The sequence below is a fragment of the Hippopotamus amphibius genome, chromosome 10 (assembly GCF_030028045.1).
Source record: "Hippopotamus amphibius kiboko isolate mHipAmp2 chromosome 10, mHipAmp2.hap2, whole genome shotgun sequence".
In the NCBI taxonomy this organism is placed as follows: Eukaryota; Metazoa; Chordata; class Mammalia; order Artiodactyla; family Hippopotamidae; genus Hippopotamus; species Hippopotamus amphibius.
The window spans coordinates 12,513,406-12,535,793 of NC_080195.1; the positions used below are offsets into that span (position 1 = coordinate 12,513,406).

General features: G+C 44.4%; 1 protein-coding gene across 1 annotated transcript in view; it reads right to left on the reverse strand.

The window, feature by feature from the left end:
* Positions 1 to 22,388, reverse strand: part of ENPP6 (ectonucleotide pyrophosphatase/phosphodiesterase 6) — a 102,790-nt gene extending 80,402 nt beyond the window's left edge. Inside the window, exon 1 of the mRNA XM_057697417.1 lies at positions 22,053 to 22,388. Within this exon, the coding sequence (XP_057553400.1) occupies positions 22,053 to 22,293 (241 nt within the window). The 5' untranslated portion in view covers positions 22,294 to 22,388. The remainder of the gene's footprint in view (positions 1 to 22,052) is intronic.

Genomic DNA, 22,388 nt, shown 5'->3' on the forward strand with positions numbered 1-22,388 from the left:
CCATCGCCCTCCTCACCCAGACACCATCAAGAGACAGAGAGGAAGTGACGAGGCCAAGCCCAGGATAGGTGCACAGACACGAGAAGAAGGGGACTCAGGTGAAAGGAGAAGTGGTTGCATCTGGCCATGACCTGAAAAACTATAAAATATGGTGACGTCAAATACAAGGTAATCTTGTTTTGGCAGAAGCACTGCCTTTTTATTTCATGTTATTAAGAAATTCATTTAAAGACAAGCAAAAGTTAAGAGAATTCAGCACCACCAAACCAGCCTTACAACAAGTGCTTAAGGGACTTTCCTAAGTAGGAAACACAAGAGAAGGAAAAGACCTACAAAAACAACAACAAAACAATTAAGAAAATGGAAATAGGAACATACATGTCAATAATTACCTTAAATGTAAACGGATTAAATACTCCAACCAAAAGACACAGACTGGCTGAATGGATACAAAAACAAGACCCTTATATATGCTGTCTACAAGAAACCCACTTCAGACCAAGGGACACATATAGACTGAAAGTAAGGGGATGGAAAAAGATATTCCATGCAAATGGAAGTCAAAAGAAAGCTGGAATAGCAATACTCATATCGGACAAATTAGACTTGAAAGTAAAGACTATTAAAAGAGACAAGGAAGGACACTACATAATGATCAAGGGATCAATCCAAGAAGAACATATAACAATCGTAAATATCTATGCACCCAACCTAGGAACACCTCAATACATAAGGCAAATGCTAACAGCCATAAAAGGGGACATCGACAGGAACACAATAATACCAGGAGACTTTAACACCCCACTTATATCAAGGGACAGATCATCCAAACAGAAAATAAATAAGGACACAAAAGCTTTAAATGACACATTAGACCATCTTGACTTAATTGATATTTATAGGACATTCCATCCAAAAACTACAGAATACACTTTCTTCTCAAGTGCACACGGAACATTCTCCAGGATAGATCACATCTTGGGTTACAAATCAAGCCTCGGAAAATTCAAAACAAACTGATATCATATCAAGCATCTTCTCTGACCACAATGCCATGAGACTAGCTATCAATTACCTGAAAAAAACTGTGAAAAATATAAACACATGGAGGCTAAACAATACACTTTTAAACAACCAAGAAATCACTGAAGAAATCAAAGGGGAAATCAAAAAATATCTAGAAACAAATGACAATGAAAACATGACAACCCAAAACCTATGGGATGCAGCAAAAGCTGTTCTAAGAGGGAAGTTTATAGCAATACAATCCTACCTCAAGAAACAAGAAAAATATCAAATAAACAACCTAAACTTACACCTAAAACAATCAGAGAAAGAAGAACAAAAAAACCCCAACGTGAGCAGAAGGAAAGAAATCATAAAGATCAGAACAGAAATAAATGAAAAAGAAAGGGAGGAAACAACAGCAAAGATCAATGAAACTAAAAGCTGGTTCTTTGAGAAGATAAACAAAATTAATAAACCATTAGCCAGACTCATCAGGAAAAAAAGGGAGAAGACGCAAATCAACACAATTAGAAATGAAAAAGGAGAAGTAACAACGGACACCTCAGAAATACAAAAGATCATGAGAGACTACTACAAACAACTACATGCCGATAAATTGGATAACCTGGAAGAAAGGGATAAATTCTTAGAAAAGTACAATCTTCCAAGACTGAATCAGGAAGAAATATAAAATATGAACAGACCAATCACAAGTACGCAAATTGAGACTGTGATGAAAAATCTCCCAACAAACAAAAGCCCAGGGCCAGATGGCTTCACAGGTGAATTCTATCAAACATTTAGAGAAGAGCTAACATCTATCCTTCTCAAACTCTTCCAAAATACAGCAGAAGGAGGAACACTCCCAAACTCATTCTATGAGGCCACCATCATCCTGATACCAAAACCAGGCAAAGATGTCACCAAAAAAGAACATTACAGGCCAATATCAACAATGAATATAGATGCAAAAATCCTCAACAAAATACGAGCGAACAGAATCCAACAGCACATTAAAAAGCTCATACACCATGATCAAGTGGGGTTTATCCCTGGGATGCAAGGATTCTTCAATATACGCAAGTCAATCAATGTGATACACCATATCAACAAATTGAAGGATAAAAACTATATGATAATCTCAATAGATGCAGAAAAAGCTTCTGACAAAATTCAACATCCATTTATGATAAAAACTTTCCAGAAAATGGGCATAGAGGGAAATGACCTCAACATAATAAAAGCCATATATGAAAAACCAAAAGCCAACATCATTCTAAATGGTGAAAACCTGAAAGAATCCCCTCTAAGAACAGGAACAAGACAAGGGTGCCTACTCTCACCATTATTATTCAACACAATTTTGGAAGTTTTAGCCACAGCAATCAGAGAAGAAAAAGAAATCAAAGGAATCCAAATTGGAAAAGAAGAAGTAAAATTGTTACTCTTTGCAGATGACATGATATTATACATAGAAAACCCTAAAGATTCTACCAGAAAATTGCTAGCACTAATCGATGAATTTAGTAAAGTAGCAGGATATAAAATTAATACACAGAAATCTCTTTCATTCCTATACACTAACAATGAAAAAGCAGAAAAGAGAAATTAAGGAAACTCTCCCATTTACCATTGCAACAAAAAGAATAAAATACCTAGGAAGAAACCTGCCTAAGGAGGCAAAAGACCGGTATACAGAAAACTATAAGACACTGATGAAAGAAATCAAAGACAATACAAACAGATGGAGAGACATACCATGTTCTTGGATTGGAAGAATCAACATTGTGAAAATGACTATTGTACCCAAAGCAATTTACAGATTCAGTGCAATCCTGATCAAATTACCAGTGGCATTTTTCACAGAACTAGAACAAGAAATCTCACGATTTGTATGGAAATGCAAAAGACCCCAAATAGCCAAAGCAATCTTGAGAAGGAAAGACGGAGTTGGTGGAATTATGCTTCCTGACTTCAAACTATACTACAAGGCCAGAGTGACCAAGACAGTATGGTACTGGCACAAAAACAGAAAGGAAGATCAATGGAACAGAATAGAGAACCCAGAGGTAAACCCAAGCACATATGGGCACCTTATCTTTGACAAAGGAGGCAAGAAAATACCACGGGAAAAAGACAGCCTCTTCAATAAGTGGTCTGGGAAAATTGGACAGCAACATGCAAAAGAATGAAATTAGAACACTTCCTAACACCATACACAAAAATAAACTCCAAATGGATTAAAGACCTACATGTAAGGCCAGACACTATAAAACTCCTAGAGGAAAACATAGGCAGAACACTCTATGACATCCACCAAAGCAAGATCCTTTTTGACCCACCTCCTAGAATCATGGAAATAAAATCAAGAATAAACAAATGGGACCTCATGAAACTTAAAAGCTTTTGCACAGCAAAAGAAACCATAAGCAAGACTAGAAGGCAACCCTCAGAATGGGAAAAAATAGTTGCCAATGAAACAATGGACAAAGGATTAACCTCCAAAATATACAAGCAGCTCATGCAGCTTAATACCAAAAAAGCAAATAACCCAATCCACAAATGGGCAGGAGACCTAAATAGACATTTCTCCAAAGAAGACATACAGATGGCCAACAAACACAGGAAAAGATGCTCAACATCACTAACCATCAGAGAAATACAAGTCAAAGCCACAATGAGGTATCACCTCACACTGGTCAGAATGGCCATCATCAAAATATCTAGAGACAATAAATGTTGGAGAGGGTGTGGAGAAAAGGGAACTCTCCTGCACTGTTGGTGGGAATGTAAGTTGGTACAGCCACTATGGAAAACAGTTTGGAGGTTCCTTAAAAAACTAAAAATAGAACTACCATATGACCCAGTAATCCCACTACTGGGCATATACCCAGAGAAAACCATAATCCCAAAAGAAACATGTACCATAATGTTCATTGCAGCACTATTTACAATAGCCAGGACATGGAAGCAACCTAAAGGCCCATCAACAGATGAACGGATAAAGAAGATGTGGCACATATATACAATGGAATATTACTCAGCCATAAAAAGGAATGAAATGGAGCTATGTGTAATGAGGTGGATAGACCCAGAGACTGTCATACAGAGTGAAGTAAGCCAGAAAGAGAAAAACAAATACTGTATGCTAACTCATATATATGGAATCTAAAAAAATGGTACTAATGAACCCAGTGACAGGGCAAGAATAAGGATGCAGATGCAGAGAATGGACTGGAGGACACTGGGTTGGGGGGCGGGGTGGCATGAAGGGGAAGATGGGACAAAGTGAGAGAGTAGCATTGACATATATACACTACCAACTGTAAAACAGATAGCTAGTGGGAAGTTGCTGTATAACAAAGGGAGATCAACTTGATGATGGGTGATGCCTTAGAGGGCCAGGACAGGGAGGGTGGGAGGGAATCGCGGGAGGGAGGGGATATGGGGATATATGTATAAATACAGCTGATTCACTTTGGTGTACCTCAAAAGCTGGTACAAGAGTGTAAAGCAATTATATTCCAATAAAGAGCTTAAAAAAAAAGCTACATTGAAAAAAAAAAAAAAAAAAAGACATTCACATTCTCTTGCTGACCACAAAACCACCTGGAGGTGGAAGCCGGGTAAATAGGATACCTTCTACCTCACACCATGTCGCCCAAGGGAACTGCTGTTTCCGAGAACTTTTCCAGACTCTCAGTTATAAATGACTTAAACTCCCCAACCTAAAGTCTCTTAGGAATAAGACTGAAGTTGTTTTAAGCCACCAGAGTGCTGGATTACTCACCAATTTGGAATTTAGTGAAAAGGTAAACCATAGGAGTTTTAAATTGGGTATCTACTTGCCTCTTAAAATATTTGACAGAGTTTGCAAAATACTTAATTATACCCATTTCTGCTTTGCGTTCCTAAAGCTTCTCCCGGGTCAGGTGTCAACTGGGGCTGGGGAGAGAGAGTCGTAGGGCTCTGTCTGAGGCAATCTTTACCACATCCATTTGGATTTTTCATCTGCTGTGAAACTAAAAAGGTCCCCCTTGATGGCCCGGCAGCAGGGACTGAGTTTCTGTAGGGAGTTTGGGGTGGGATGGGGCAGAGAATAGCTTAAAAGGAAACTGGCTGAGTACTTAGGATAAAGCAGTTTCCAAGTAACTTTAAAATAAACACGAAAGGACATTTATTGAGTTCCTACTAAGTGTGAGGGTGCATGAGACACCTGAGTGGGAGGGTCCTGCCCTCACTGGGACCACCGTGCCATCCCAGGCCCCCAGAACCAAGTGTACTTACAAGCAACCAGTCCAGAGCAGCACCTCGGTGGCCTGGGCTGGTGTCCCAGATGTGGCTTATCAAAAGGGGCCTGTTTAAACCATTCCTCACAACTGTTCAGCCATGGCCATCTGAGATAAGTAGCTAAGTGTCTGAGGTTGAATCCTCTCTTTTATACTCAACCCCAGTAGCGCTTATTGTTCGTATTGTCCATTGAGACACACAAAGGAGGGTTTAAAAACAGAGCTGTCCATGAGGTTCCTAGTCTGGAAGAAGCCTGGAAGGGCAGTGACACAGGCACCGTGGAGCCTGTATGTGCAGGGGTGTGTCGGGCATAATGCAACTACAAGGTCACTGTCTGAGGGACAGACACGTAGGTGCCCACACAGGACAGCCCTGCTCTGAGAGCCACTTCCTTGAAGGCAGCAAGTCCTAACAGGAGCACAGGATTTTTTACTCACATTTCTGCCATCCTGGGGCTCTATGAGCTTGAATGAGAAGTTTAATAGCTCACAGCTTCGGTTTCCTCATCTATAAAATCAGAATAATTATGCCTACCTTACAGGGTTTTCTGAGGATTGACTGAAATAGTATTTGAAAGCACCCAGCACTGAGCTCTGTAGATACGGATGTAGAAATCCTGTAGACATTTGGGAAATGCACATTCTGTTCCCTCTTGACTAAATCTGGCTGCTGTGACAGAGGAGGACAAGAGGAGTGCTGCAGAGACAGTGGCCTCCATTGTCTTCTCAGATTCTGACTCCACCAACCAGAGGCAGTGTGGTAAAGATGCTGAGAGATGGATCAGGGTGGAGGGGTGCAGAGGTCCTCTGTTCTGGTCCTGATTTACCCACTTCCTGGCAAGGTGACCTCTCACAAACTGTGTACCCTCCCCAGATTTGACTTCTCTCATCTGCAAAATTGTCCTTACATTACTCCCAAGGTGTTTATAAAGAAGAATTGAAGGTATCGACATTAGAAAGGAAAAAGTAACTGTTTTCATTTGCAGAAAACATGATCTTGTAGATTCTTGCAACACAAAGAATCCTAAGGAATCCACTAAATACTATTAGAACAAACAAACAAATTCAGCAAGGTAGCAAGATGCAAGATCAACACCCAGAAATCGACTGTGATTTCATACACCACAAAAATGAAATTAAGAAAATAATTCCATTCACAATAACATCAAAAAGAATAAAATGCTTAGAAATACTTTATTTTTAAAAAGTGCAAGACGTGTGCACTGAAAATTATAAAGCATTGTGGAAAGAATTTGGAACCTGAATAAATGGATATCCCATGTTTATGGATGAAAAGACAACATTGTTAAATTAGCACTATTTCTTAAATTGTTCTATAGATTCAACACAACACAACCCCCAACAAAATCCTAGCTGGATTTTTTCCAGAAGTTAAAAAGCTCATCCTAAAACTTATTTGGAAATACAAGTGACTCAAAACAGCCCAAACAATCTTCAAAAAGAAGTAAGAAGTGGGAAGACTTACACATTCCAGTTTCAAAACATACTACAAAGCTACAGCAATCATGATAGTGTGGTCCTGGCATAAGGATGTTCATAAGAAGTAAAACCAAGATCCCGGGGATAAACTCTTAACAGTCACGGTCAGTTGACTTTCTACAAAAATGTCAAGAAAATTCAGTGGGAAAGGAATAGGTTTTTCAACAAATGGTGCCAGAGCAACTACCTCACACTATACACAAAAATTAGCTCAAAATGTATTGCAAACCTAGAAGTAAGAACTGAAAGTATAAAACGCTCAGAAGAAAACACAGGAGTAAATCTTCATGATGTTGGATCAGGCAATTGTTTCTTAGATATGACACAAAAAGTACAAAAAGAAAAGACTGATAAACAGGACTTCATCAACATTAAATGCTTTTGCACTCTGAGAAACTTCAGGAAAGTGAAGACAACCCTCTGCCTGGGAGAAAAATGTATTCAAATCATATGTTCCATAAGAAACATACATCCAAAGTATGTAAAGAACTCCCAAAACTAATAATAAAAAGACAACCCAATTTTTAAAAATGGATAATAGAATTTGGGTGGACATTTTCCCAAAGAAGTTATCAAATAGCCAATAAGCACATGATGGTAAGCATCATAGTTATTAGGGAAATACAAATCAAAACCATAGTGAAATACCTCGTCACTCCCACTAGAGTGGCTACAGTAAAAAAAGGAAAGACAATGACAGGTGTTAGAATGTAGAAAAATGGGAATCTTCATACACTGGGAATGTAAAATGGTGCAGCCACTCTGAAAAACAGTTTGGCAATCTCTCCTAATGTTAAATATAGAATTACCATATGACCCAGCAATTTCACGCCTAGGTATCTACCCAGGAGAAATGACAACATATGTCCACACAAAGACGTGTACCTGAATGTTCACAGCAGCCTTATTCACAATAGCTGAAAAGTGGAAATGACCCAAATGTTCATCAGCTGGTGACTGGATAAACAAAGTGGCCTATCTATACAATGGAATGCTTCTTGCCAATAACAAGGAATGATGTACTGACACAACATGGGCGAACCTCAGAAGCATTGCGCTGAGTGAAAGAAGCTGGACACAAAGAACACATGGTTCCATTTACATGAAATGTCCAGAAAAGGCAAATCTTTAGAGAAAGAAAGCAGATTAGTGGTGACCTAGGGCTGGAGGTAAAAATGATGAGCAACTACCTAGCCCAAATTTTCCTTTTGGGGGGATGAAAATATTCTAAAATTATATTGTGGTGATAGCTGCACACCTCTGTAAACATACTAAAAGTCAATGAATTGTACAGTTACAATGGATGGATTTTATGGTACATAAATTATACCTCAATAAACCTGTTAATCATTTTAAAAGATGGCTTGAGAGCATAACTATATAGATCCATATATAGGACCTAATTAGCATATCGAGACTAAGTTACAACCTCCAGATTCTCAGCTACACAGTCAAATACCAGCCCCCAGGTCCTTCAAATGCAGGCTTTATCTACAAAGCCTTGTCTCACCTTTCCTTCTCCCTACTGGTCTCCAAATCCTGTTGCTACATGCAAACCCTCTTTTTTGTTTCTTCTTTTAAATTTTTATATTTGATAATACTGTCCGTCTCCTATAGAAACTTTATCTTTCCTTGATTACTCTGACCCTGTTTGACTCCTGATTTTCATTTGAGGTCTTTGCTAGAATGTTGTGTGATAGGTCTTTACTCCTTCCTTGTCTCCTTTCCTGTCTCTTCTACATCGTGCTCCCTAAATTTAAGAAGGTCTTCCAAGGTTTCAACTTGACCTCTTTCTCTTCTTTTTTCTTTAATTTTATTTATTTATTATTTATTTATTTATTTATTTATTTATTTATTTATTGGCTGCGTTGGGTCTTCGTTGTTGCATAGGCTTTCTCTAGTTGTGGCGAGTGGGGGCTACTCTTCTTTGCGGTGTGCGGGTTTCTACTGCCATGGCTTCTCTTGTTGCAGAGCACAGGCTGTAGGCTCCCAGGCTTCAGTAGTTGTGGCACATGGGCTCAATAGTTGTGGCCTGCAGGCTCTAGAGCACAGGCTCAGTAGTTGTCACCTCACGGGCTTAGTTTGCTCTGTGGCATATGGGATCTTCCTGGCCCAGGGATCAAACCCATGTCCCCTGCATTGGCAGGCAGATTCTTAACCACTGTGCCATCTGGGAAGCCCCCTCTTTCTCTTCTCTTGACACAGTCCTCCCAGAGAGCCGCATCTACTCACATCCTGTCCACCTCTATGAGGACAACTCTGAAATCTGTATCTCCAGGCCTTCATGGCTAGTAAAGAAATCATCACCCAGACATCTTGCAAGTTCCCAAAGTATAAGACTTAGATACTGTATTGATATATTTTATTGAAACATTAGCCAGTTCTCTTCCTATATACTCTCCTCCACCATGTTTCAAGTAGGTGTCCAGTCCCTTTTGTCTTTGGAGAGGTCTGTTTCTGGAACAACAGCTAATATTACCTGTTGGACACACACCTTCCTTTGGGACTTTATCATCTCAAACTGAGCTCATTTAAACACACTGTGAACATGACTTTAAAGGGGAAGGGAGGAAGGCAGGCATATATGCCTTGAGGGAAGCAAAGAAGACAGGAAAACAGGATGGGCTACGTAATTCTGGGAACTTGACTCTCAGGCGCCTTCATTCCCACCTTGGACTTGGATGGCCTCTCCCAAAGCCACACAGCTCAGAAATGTCAGGGTAATCGTCTCAAAGCCCCATTCTGCTCTCCAGACGCCCCCCATCATTCCCGCCTCTGCCCACTGACTTGAGCGACACCATTCACCCTCATGGCCCTTCCTCCAGGTTTCAACCTGCCCAAATCCTTCAGGCTTCACTCAAATACCACCACCTCAGCAAACCTTCCCTCTCCACCACACACCCTCAGAAGTGGTCTCCGCATCCCCTGTGCCTATTCCATCCTGGCCTATGACTATATTTCTTTCCTCATGCACTGAGTTGTTCAGCTTAACTGCAAGCTCATCCAAGACAGAGGCCATGCCCCTTCAGGACAGCACCTCTCACCTAGGAAACAATCATATATCCCTGCACAGGGAATGGTCATACACGAATGTACTTTATGAATATATATCAACATTATGTGTTGTAATTACCAAATTCTGCGGTTCAGACAGTTAGTGGTAAAGGTGTCAGCAAATGGATGAAAATGAGATCTCAAAGCACCTTCCGGCTCTGAGATGCTACTATCTGTGGGTCAAGGCCTTGTAGGGGGGAGACATCTTATTTTGGCCTCAGAGAGAAAGATGGGTAGAGGGCAGCCTGGGCCGGGCTGGGGTGGAGGCTCTGGGGTCCCACGGAGGATGGGGAGTAGAGCCCTTCCAGAAGTAATAAGTAGTATAAGCAGAGGGAAGGACTAGGCGTTCTCAGAGAGGCCTCCAACCAAAACAGGGAGGTAGAGAGGTCATTCTCCAAAATTCCATTCCCACAGGGGTTTCACAATTGGCCAACAGAGCCCTGATGATCCCTGTGTTTGAAGGGTAGGAAACAGTCTGTGTCCACTGACAGAATCTCCTGAGGTAAGATTCACCACACAGCTGGCTACACATTTCAAAAGACTGGTCCAACAGGTGGTTGAGAATTGAGTAAATAAAGGCATTTTTGTTTTCATTTGATTATTTTAGCTTTTAGAAGCTGTTGACACAGTCTGGGAGTGAATTCTCTGGAACGTGATTTTCCTATCTGTTCCATCAGAACTTGGTGAGGTTATTTAAGGCTTGTGAAGAACAAGCCTCTGTGACCTTCCAAGGCCCTGGGAAGTGGGGAGGATGGCTGAGCTGAGTCCAAACACCCTCCACCCCCAATACACACAATCTTCTAGGTGCTTCCACCTCCTCCCTGACCAGATCTTTCACGAAATCTATACAGAAAGCTTCTTCAAATCCCATCTCCACTTCAGTTTACACATCTCGGGAGATGTTATTGAGGATGAGAAAAAAAGCAAAAGCGACAGAAGCAGGGAACCCAGCCAGGAAAGAGTGGAGTGCTCAGAGAGCGCAGGCAAAGTGGCCAGCACGGATAAACAGGCAGGGAGGACTGGAAGGGACCCCTCGGCTTCCACCTTCGTACATCTGAGGGAGGCCAGACCCTGGCCTGATTCAGAGGCCTGTGCTTGGTGAGGTTCTGCCCTCATCTAGATGCTGGAGCTGAATCTTACGACCCAGTCTCCTGCACAGTGAGACAAATAAATGCGCTAGCATTTCTAAGGCATCTTCTGCTTTTCACATTTTGTAACTCTGAATGTCTTTGGGGGAAACTTTGGATCAGGATGTAGTGGGTTTTGTTACATAGTCCCAAGCTCATTCATATAGTCTTAGTGTTCTGTTTTGCACGGACAAATGCACACTAAAATGGACTATGAAAGTCACACACAAAAACATACAGGGAGGGGTGTCATGGTTTGGGGCAAGGCCAGCTGGCCAAGCTGTGGGGGATGGGCCAGACTGGGAGTAACCAGAACCTGGAATTAGATCCAGCCACAGAGTGCAGCAGAACCGGGAGAGCCTTGGGTGCTGGGAAGTCCAGGAAGACAGGCTGAATGTGGCAGTGGTGCTGCTTTGGACGCTGGGGAGGAAAAGCACAGCCCACGTGAGGATGAAGGTGGGGACTTAGACGCCTACGGAGTATGGCTGGAGGAGTCCAGAATTCAGTGAGACTGAAATGGTGGTTTGTTAGAAAACAGTGGGACCTCACCAGATGAGGTTCAGCAACCAAACCCCAGAACCTCAGAAACCAGATAAGTAATATAAGGCTTCCACCACAGGATCCAACACAGCTCCAGTCCCTGACACCGAACCAGAGATGTTCCACAAACATGAACCAACCGTCTCTTCTGAGCAAGCTCTGGACCCAGATGTACTGACTGCCCACGTTCCATTCCCATAAGTGAGTGCAGACCAGCAGCAGGGTAGACTGCTGTGCGGACGGCCTGGACTACGGTAGGTAGAAGCCGTTCAGAGGCTGAACCCAAGGTCGGGCCTCGTAGATTTTCTCTAGTCCTGCTCCTCGGAGGGAAGCCCCGGCCCCCTCCCTGCACTCTCTCTGGTCCACCAGGGCTTGCCAACCTGCTGCCCGTCGGACATTTCGGTTGGGCAACCTGGGGCGAACAGACAAGGCTGCCCTTCCCAAGGTGACGGGGCAGGGGACCAGGCCCCCGAGCACACCTGTAGCCCTTTCGTGGCCCATGGGACACAGGTGCGGATGCGGTGCTGCAGACGCTTACGTGAGTTCTCGCGACGACCCCCAGCTCTCCCCCTGCCTCAGGCCTGGCACCACAGCAGCGCCCGCTCTTAAAAGCTGGGCACCCTCACCACAAGCCTGTCTGCAACTCCAGCCTGGGCAGCCCTTCGTCCAGTTGAGGCTGTCCCTTGTGGCTCTGTGACCCGTCTGTCAAGCCCTTTCTCCTCGCTGCGGAAAGGGCTGAAGTTGTAATCAAGCACAAGATCCAACGTGAGCCAGACGCTATACACAGGACCCAGAGGAGCCCCAGACCAGCCCCGGGACCTCGCCCGGGAGTCTGTGGACACAATGGCCTTATTCACGGATGGGGACTCTGAAACCCCAGTAGGTGTTGTCTAAAGTGTTCCTGAAATAAATGTTAACATGCTGACTCAGGCTCCCTCTGAATCCATTTTAAATGTTCTTTAACCCGTTTGTGGTGTGGCATTGATGAGGAAGCACATCCTGAGAGCGGCCTTGGCGGGAGGCCTGTGGTCCCATCCATCAGTGGGGGGTGGGGGGAGTGAGGCGGGAGACCAGCCTGGTGCGGAGACCACCTGGCTCCGGGAGGGGAAACTCCTGAAAGAGGGTCTGCTGTGCTCATAATCAAGGGCTTTCACCACGTGTTTCAGCTCTGCCCACCACCCTTACCATCCCCTCCTGCAGAGAGTGAGTTTCCAGCAGCCAAATGAACCCCCTGGCATCACCACGGAAGCCAAGAGAAACATGCTTTTTGAAAAGTGGCACTTCAGTGTCGAGAAGTCTGGCGATGGGAGCTGAAATAATGACGTGCCAGGAGAGATTATTTTCATAAATTCTTGGAATGCGCTTCTTTTTCCTCCGGGCTTGAGCCTTGAGTGCTCCTCACGACTCCTGTCACCTGACAGCTCGCACACCCAGCCTGCTTCTGCAGCGGCTTTCTCAGGACCCATTACACACACCGTGGCTTTAAGTGGAAACGTCACCAGATGTTGTTAGGTGTCTCTGGGAAGTAAGTGGCAAAATTCAGACAAGAGTTCATGCAGATGAGCAGACAGATGTAATTGTGTGTTTGTGAGACATGTCCTCTACCAGCTGTGGGGCAAGCAGAGATGAGAAGTCCATATCCTGGGATCCACTCGGACCCACAGGAGCAATTTCTCTCCTTGACCCCCATGATTATTCCACATGTTTCTGGAACTCTCTTTTAAGAGAGTGTCTCTGATCCCCATAAAAGGCCATCTCCAGGTGAATACCCTAATCCAACCCGAAATCTAATCTGATGAAAATTTACTTCGTCAAGTAAACAGCCGTCCAAACTTTCCCATCTCTGCTCATAGGAGCCCAAGACTTCTGAATTTCTTGTAGCCTTGAAATTGATTCAGGTTTCCTTCTTTTCAGCTCCTCCACCGTCACTCACTACCCAATCAGCAAGTTCTGCCTCAAGGGCGCGTCTCAAATTCAACTCTTCACTTACAGCCCATCGGAAAGAATAGATGCTCGGACGTTTGAAGTAGAAAAAAAGGAAAGGTGGAGCCTACTGAATTATTTTCAATTTAGCTTTCAAAGCCTTCTATCAATTGCATGTCTTTTTTTTTTTTTTAAACAAATTCACCTCTCTCTCTAACCCTCCACCCCATACCAGGACGGTGAATAAGTATAGTACCCTTCCCTCTGTCTTGTTAATGCGTCTCTGATTTTATTTCTCTGACTTTACTTATGCCGTGTCCCTCATCAGAGTCTGTACAGATTTTTTTTTTAAGATCTGGCCCAAAATTCATCTCCACTAAAAATCTTCCCACTCCCCTTTCAATGTTTACTTCTAGGTCCACTTTCTCCATGGACAGCTTCAAGGCCATTATAACTCCCAATAAGACCTGTCTCCCTGAGTTGCAGACACTTATCTCTATGCCATTGATTTTAATTAAGACCTACAAGTTTCTTATAAAATGCAACTAATATCCATTCAGTGCATCAATGTTAAAGATAATTCCCGCTGCTTCTGTGGGAGGATTATATATCCTGAACTATTGGCATCAAGCATGGCAATATGATTTGCTTTGGCCAGTGAAATGGGAGTAGATATGACTTGTGCCACCTCTGAGCAGACCTTTTAAGCATCATTACACGGTTCGGTCATTTTCCTTTTCCCTCTGCTATGCAAGAAGCACGTCTCATTTAGAAGTTACTTTTTCAGCCTATGTCTCAAAATGAAGAGGAAATGGGGCAGTTAATCCTTAAAGTCCATGCACATGAGTGAAAAATAAACCTTAGTTGTGGTAAGCCTCTGACAGAGCCTGTTACTGTAACACGATTTGGCCTAATCTTATTGATAAAGTGAGTAATATGTACAGTTTTTATAACAGTGGTTTTACACAAAGTTTCTCATTCTGTCCTCACAATAAGCCTGTTGGGTAAGTTTTACTTTCTCCATTCTATTGCTAAATAATATGAAAACTGAAAAGCACTGTTCAAATCCTGCAAGTCAGCAAGTGAGAGAACAGATGAAATTAGGTCTTCGGCCACAAATCTACAGCTCTTTCCACTATACCACGTGCTGAGGGTTGAACTGTGTTCCCTAAAAGGATATGTTGAGACTCCCTAGGTGGTGCAGTGGTTAAGAATCTGCCTGCCAATGCAGGGGACACGGGTTCGAGCCCTGCTCTGGGAATATCCCACATGCCACGGAGCAACTAAGCCTGTACACCACAATTGTTGAGCCCACGTGCCACAACTATTGAAGCCCACGTGCCTAGAGCCCATGCTCCACAACAAGAGAAGCCACCACAGTGAAGAGCCCATGCACCACAATGAAGAGTAGCCTCTGCTCTCAGCAACTAGAGAAAGCCCTTGTGCAGCAACCAAGACCCAATGCAGCCAATAAATTAAATAAATAAATAAATTTATAAAAAGATATGTGATACATTGAAGTGCTATCCCTCAGCACCTGTGAGTGAGACCTTATCTAGACACTAGGTCTCTGCAGATGTAAACAAGCTAAGGTGAGGTTATGAGGATGGGCCCTAGTCCAACATGACTGGTGTGCTTATAAGAAGGGACACGCAGGGAGAACGTCATGACAGCAGAGGCAGAAACTGGAGTGATGCCTCAATGCATCTACAAACCAGAAATAGCAAGGACTGCTGGCAACACAAGAAAGCAAAGAGAAAGGCATGGAGCAGATGCTCCCCTAGAGCCTTCAGAGAGAGCATGGCCCTGCCAGCTCCTTAATTTCAGATGACTAGCTTCCAGAACTATGAAAGAATAATTTCCATTATTTTAGATCACCACGTTTGTGGTAATTTGTTACAGCAGCCCTAGGAAACCAAACACCATGACCACCTCAATTTCAGGGCATAAACCATCAGAAATTCTCAGAAGTAGGTTTAGGGATGGAAGTGGTCTGTCTAAAGAAGCCTTCATTCTTCCAGTGTCCCCATCCCGCCTGTGTTGGTTTCCAAGAGCTCTTGTAACAAAGTACCACAGACCAGGTGGCCTGAACAATAGAACTTTTATTTTTCACAATTCTTGAGGCTAGAAGTCCAAAACCAAGGTGTCCTCAGGGTTGGTCTTCTCTAAAGCCATCTCTCCTCCGCTTGTAATGGCCACCGTCTCCCTGTGTCTGCACGTGGTCTTCCTTCTGTGCCCATCGTGTCCTAATCACCTCTTCTTATAAGGACACCAGTTATGTTGGATTAGAGCCCACCCTATAGACCCCATTTAACTTAAGTGCCGCTTTAAAGACCCTGTCTCCAGATGCGGTCACACTCTGAGGCACTGGGGGATAGGACTTCAACATACACGTGTGTGTTGAACAAGGAAGATGCAATTCAGCCCATAAACCATCTCATGTTCTCAACTATCTAAGGAGCCTCCCATGAGCCTGGGTCTTAAGCATCTGGAGTGGAGCCTGACACACGAGACAGGCTGGCCCTTTAAGTCACCAGACCCATCCCTGGGTCCAACAGCCTGGACAACCCAAAACTCGGCCTTCGCTGTCCTCTCATGGTTGTCTGCGTGGTTCCGAACCGTTTGCCTTGTTCGTGCCTCACGGGTGCCTCTCCTTCTTGGTTTCGGCAGCCGTGGCTGGAATCAGGCTTTGCCTTGGGCTACGCTGATGACTAATGCTCTGCTTCGACTCCCCCCACAACCCCCCACCCCAGGCCTTCGAGGCCCTGCTTTGACACAGCACCCGCCTTATCGGCGACTTCCTTTGCAACCCTCGTGCGGCCTCCAACCTTATAGTCACATGTAAAACGAAACGGATAGACATATTTTGAGGTTATATAAGATCATTAGACATAAATGGTCATCGGTTCACCTAAATATCTGTTCATTGCTTTCATAAAGTAAAACATAATTTCAGTCTTTTCCTCTGCCTGCTAGCTCAGTGGTATCTAAAATCAAAATAATAATCAACGTTCCCTGAAACTCTGAATGTTTTAATCATTATTATAATGCTTCTTCACTAGGATAAATTTTATTTGAAGACAGCAAGGCGAGTGATGGGAGGGTGGCCATGGAAGGTGTACCCACTGCAGTGACTTCAGGGAAGAGAGCTAAAAAAACCAATGGAGTGGGAATTCTCTGTCATCCAGTGGTTAGGACTCGGTGCTTTCACTGCTGAGGGCCCGGATTCAATCCCTGGTCAGGGAACTAAGATCCCTCAAACTTTGGGTCTTTCTAGGGAAAAGCATTCCAGTCAGAAGGAACAGCAAATTCAGGTGTCCTGGGATGGCCACCTGCCTGGCACAGGTGAGGAAACAAGGGGGGAAATGATGGAGAATGAGGCAGGAAAGGGGCTGGGTGACCTGGGGTCAATTCTGTAAGAACTTGACATTTTACTCAGAGTGAAAGCAGAATCTACTGGAGGGTCTGAATAGAAAGGCGACACGATTAGACATGTGTTTTAAGAGGACTAGTCTGGTTTGCATGTGAGACAGACTGTAGGGCAGAGAGGCTGGGGGACCAGAAGCTATTAAGACGCTCTAGGAAACAGAGCGTGTTGCCTCTGGTCAGGGGCCCAGGGATGGAGGTGAGAGAAGCAGAGGCTTTACAATCCGTCCTGAAAGTACTGCTGACTCGGCTGTGAGAGAAAAGGGGGTGAGAAGGATGAGGAGAAAAACAGAATGGACTGAGGAGTAGTCAGTGAAATGAGAGGAAACGGAGAGAGAAGGGCATCCTGGAGCTCAGTGAGCTGTTGGGAAGGAAGGAGGCCACCAAAGCGGAGGACTGACCCTTGACCGCTAGGAGTCTGCTGCTGAAAACAAAAGCATGACGGGGTTTTGCAGGAGAGTGAGGGGGCCCTGAGAGAGAGGTACCCGAGGAGGCATCTAAATCCAAGGATGCCAATGCTCTGGGCTGAACAGCTCCGGGCAGACGCCGCCCCAGGGGAGGAGAGGCCAGGGGCCCTAGAGAGAGGCCCTGTCCATGCGGCTTGTGCTGTGAGCGCACAGAGGCCCCCCAAGTGAAACCTGAATTCTCCAGAAGGCTGAGGACGTGGACTTTTTTTCGAAACATGATTTCTCAAGTACTTTCTGCATTGATTTCCTTTGGTCCAAGTGACAGCCGGTTTTAATTTAGATCAGCTATTTTCTTAAAGGCAAGGAAAACCTTACCTTACCCAACAATCCCTCACTCCAGAGTGTGGGGCCTTGGTATCTGGGAAGAATTTTCTTCACGTGTCATTTCTAGGAGGGCGGTCAGAACTACATCGGCACAGATACTCATTCTAAGCAGTTAATATGCTCGGTTTTGCCTTGAGTCCAGCAGAGGATTAACCAAGTGCCTTTATCCAGGCTGTGGCTGCCTCCTGGACTGCTGGTAAGGAGACCTCTGTCCCGGGTGCCAGGTCACACGCACAACCTTCTGGGCACACCAGGACTCGGGTCGGGGCCCTGCTGGTTGCCATGTGAGAACCCAGCCTCTGATGCCTGCCCTCCAATCTCAGCCCTGCTACTGAGGTACCCAGTCACCCTGCACTTTATTTAGCAGTTTCTCAATGTTGACATGATAATAACATAGTGTAGAGCAAACATCTGAGCATATGTTCATCTCAGCAGATGATAGTCAAGAAGATTAAATTCTAGACCAGTTTCCCTGCAACTCAGGACATTTCTGGGCCACTTCCCCCAAACGTTTAATCAGAAGTGTTCAAGAATTACAAACAAATGTTGCCGTTGGCCTTGGCAAAGCGATGCTACGTTACGCTGCCTCAAAACACACTCAACGTTTTCTCTTACATGTGATCTGCATTGAACAAACCACTGCTTTTTGCCCATGGATTTTATGTTAAACTTTACTTAAATCAAATGGGGATTTACCTCAAAGAGAATAATTTTACAAAAAGATCCACAGTTAGAGATTAAAGCAGAAAGTTTCCCAATAGCAGTTACACTGTGGTTATGTTTTAACTAAAATTAAGTTGACCTGCAGACAACTCTTCAGAAAAAGGCCTTATGTATAAAGCAAGATATTATGATGAACGCCATGCTTGGGGCTGTTTATTCCAGCTCAGAGGCCACCTCCTTCAAAATGCTTTCACACGCTACTCCAGCTGGAAGAAAATTCTCCTCTCTTCTGGTCTCGCATAGGGTATTAGGAAACTACCCGTTGGTCTTTTGTGTAGCAGTCTGCTAGGGCAGCCTTAACAAAGTATCACCGCTGAGTGGCTGAACAACAGAAACCCATCTCTTGCAGTCCTGGAGGCTGGAAATTGAGATCAAGGAGTCAGCAGGTCTGGGTTCTGGTGAGACCTCTCTCCTTGGCTTGCTGATGGCAGCCTTCTGTGAGACCACAGATGTCCTCACGTGGTCTCCTCTCTGAACACTGATCCCTGGTGTCTCTTCCTCTTCTTAAAAGAGCATCAGCCGTAATGGAGTAGGGCCCCCTCTAACAGCATCATTTTAACTTAATCACCTCTTTAAACACCATGTCCTCAAATAAGGTTTCATTCTGAGGTTACTGGAGGTTGGGATTTCAACACATAAATTTTGGAGGGACACCATTCAGCCTTTGCCATTCATTTTACATATTAGTAGGTACACGATGTGTCTCTCCTGCTCAGTGTGAATGCAGGCTCCCTGGGTGAATGGCCCTGTTTTAAGATTCCATGTGTTCCCAGTAATCAATTGTTTGGTAAATCTTCTTTATTGGGGGTGGAGGAGGCAGGCTGCACAGCTTGTGGGACCTTAGCTCTGCGACCAGGGATTGACTTCGGCCCTGGGCAGGCAGGGTGCGGAGCGCTAACCACTGGGCAGCCAGGGAAGTCCCGTAATGGATCTTCTCAGTCACTATGGGAACTTTGCTCACATTTGTCCTGATGCAAATACATTTTGAAGGAGAAAAAAAAAAATCCATCACAGTGGCTCATGCCAGTGACTGGGCTAGATGATTTCCAAGGTGCCTCACGAATCCTGTGACTGTTCATTTCCCTGCACCAACCACATGCCTTCCCACGGCATTCTCCTCTCCAGAGATCAGTCACTTGCTTAATTTCTAATATGTAGGCCTCCCAAGAGGTGCCTGTCCTAACTTTTTCTAATTTCACATCTGCTTTTGACAGCACCTGAGATTCTGGCCTGATTAGGACCCAGAGGCTGAGGAGACGGAGATTGGGGCAGTGCGATGGCTTGCCTGAAGACTTTCCAACCCTGCGAGGACTCCAACCAAGTCTCCCAGCTCCAAGGCCAAGTTCTTTCCAATAACCTATCATTCCTCGTCATGCAAAGAGAAAAACACCAAGGGCTTTATGTCTTACGGGCAACAATTCACGTAGGGAAGTGAGATCATTGTCTTATGAATTCTGAGGAACCTTAAGGCAGCATATCTTTTAGGACCAAAAGGATCTAGCATGATTCTCTTGTTGGTTCATAAAATGTTCATGTGCTCAAATCACATGTTTAAGTACAATTTGCAATGGATAGATTCTTCCTTTTGTGAAAGAGAAATTTTTCAACATCAGGTGGAAAAATAAGCATGGATTTTGAGGGAAATAGTCTAGATTTCGCCCCGAGTCAGTTCCAGGGCAGAGATGGTAGCCGCCTGATGGCTGGGCACCCCCAGCCCACAATCCCGCTCTAAGCCTTTATGTCCACTCAGCAGGTACAAGTCACACCCAAAGACACTGGCACGTGAACATGAGTCTTGCTGGACACATCCCATATACAATATCGCTTCTATAAAAGTGAAAAAGCCAACTTAAGTACTGAGCAAGCTTTCAAGTCAGATCATACATTTTACTACCAAAACTGTAAAGCCATAAGCCATATGGAGAGCTTGTGGCTTCCTCGAGCTAGACTCAGTTAAAAAGTAAAGGTAAGATCTTTGTCAGACATTCATGGGACCTGCACTGTCCTACCATGAGAAGGTCCCTCTGTCATGACTAGACCAGAGAAAACACCCACAGCCTGACAAAAAAGTGTCTGCGTGACTAAGGCTTTGCGCAAATCAGTCCTTGTGCTGATATCAGGAACGCGGCTCTGACAAACAAAGGGCCGTGTCACTGGCTTGGTTTCTCTGTGGAAACTGAAATGGTCCCTTTTGCTGACTGGAGTCTGACTTGCTGAAATGGATACTATTCATCTTGCACTGAGACGGAGAAAAGCGCACGTGGCAGTGTGTGAATCGAGCCTCGTAGCAAGGCTCCGGGAGACAACTGGTGTGAGGGTGGGTGCGGGTGTGAGACTCTCTGGACGGCATTGAGGTCGGGCTGCGACACACAATGACATCTATGTGTGGCCCAGCAGCCCGCAAACGGCTTCCCTGCCAGGGGAGACCCGTGCCAAGTGAGGACGAGGAGACCTTTTCATCCTCTTTATCTGAGAGATGCTGATTGTTTATCTGTTGGGGGAGATTTTTGAAAACGAGCAAATAAATTCCTTGCTGTGTGCAGCTTGGAATTTTTTTCCTCTCCAGGCCCTTATTTCAAATTCCCCAAAGTCTCTTTCCCTGTTAATTTTATGGCATTTTTATGTACGCATGCATACAGTATCCGTGCATGAAGTCAGGGACAGCAATTGTTCTTTCCAGAATCCTTGGGCTTTGCTGTTCTATGAAGATCCACAATGTGACACAAGAGTTCTCATCCCTTTCCTGTTAACATAATTTATAGCATTTTCCCTGTGCTCAGAGCACATAGCTAAGTCCTACATAAGCAACAGTAACAGTGCATTCTTAGCAGCCTCCCTGGACAGTTTGCTAAATTCTTTCTGAGTGCCTCTTGCTGGCCCTTGCAAAGGTTAGCTGATAAACAAACTGGAAGCTAGGAATCCCACTGTGTGAGCACAGACAGAGGATCAAGTTTGTGGAATCACATTTGGTGTGCTGGCAATCCCAGATGAAGGGCATCTTTAGGCAAAAGTCAGCTTTTCCAGGCACGGTCTGGGTTAGCTGGGGGGTTGAGTTTTGTTTTGTTAACAGATGCTATAAGTTAAAAACAGGAATCTGAACTACACATCAGCTTTTTCCTCTCCAGGTCATTTTACCTGGCCCCAAAAGGCAAAATAAGGCACAAGTAGCATTGCTAAGCAATACTTCAGGATATGACCTGAACATTCCCTCCGAGTCATCCAGGAATCCCACGTGTAACTTCCATAATCTAGCGCATTGACAAACAAGCCAAAACTGCTCTAGGATGACAGATGACTGCAGAGCAAAGGGACAAAAGGAATTTGATACAGATGAAGACCTGCTGACTTCTTAAATTTGAAATTAGAAAATATGGAGTAGGCTAGAATTTTTTTATTTGTAAAACAAATAACCACTTTAACAATCATCTATTCATGTAATTCTCTGTTCTCCACACTGAGAATCCAAAACAGGTCCTGGGAATAACTTCTGGAAAACAACATACCCATGAAAAAAAAATCTCAGCCAAGAACACATACTTCCTGCCTATCTCTGGTGTCCCAAAGGAAGAGGGAAACCTGAGCACTTAAATAAGACTCTAATGTCAGGAGCTAAGTGCTCCTGCTGGACTCCAGCCCACCCCTCCCTGCCTGGAGGAGGACACACTACTCACCAGTCATTAGGCTGTAGTAATTGGGATAAGAGAGACTGGGAAAGTCTGGGGTCAAGTAATCCACTTTTACCCCCCTGCTCACAATCTCTTTGAAACCAGGCAAGGACTCCAGGGCCTCATCGCTGATGTAGTCCGAGCGAAAACCATCCAGCAGAAACACCAGGAGCTTCCGGCGGGCCGAGGCTGCCTGCACCAGGCTGAGAACAAGGACCAGCAGGAGGGCCCCGAGCTTCACTGCCATGCTGCCAGGAGCCTGCCCGAGCCTGGCTGGCACAGCAGTCCCTTTGCAAAGACTGAGGATGGAGAATCTGTAGCTATTCTCTCTTCTAGGGGCTG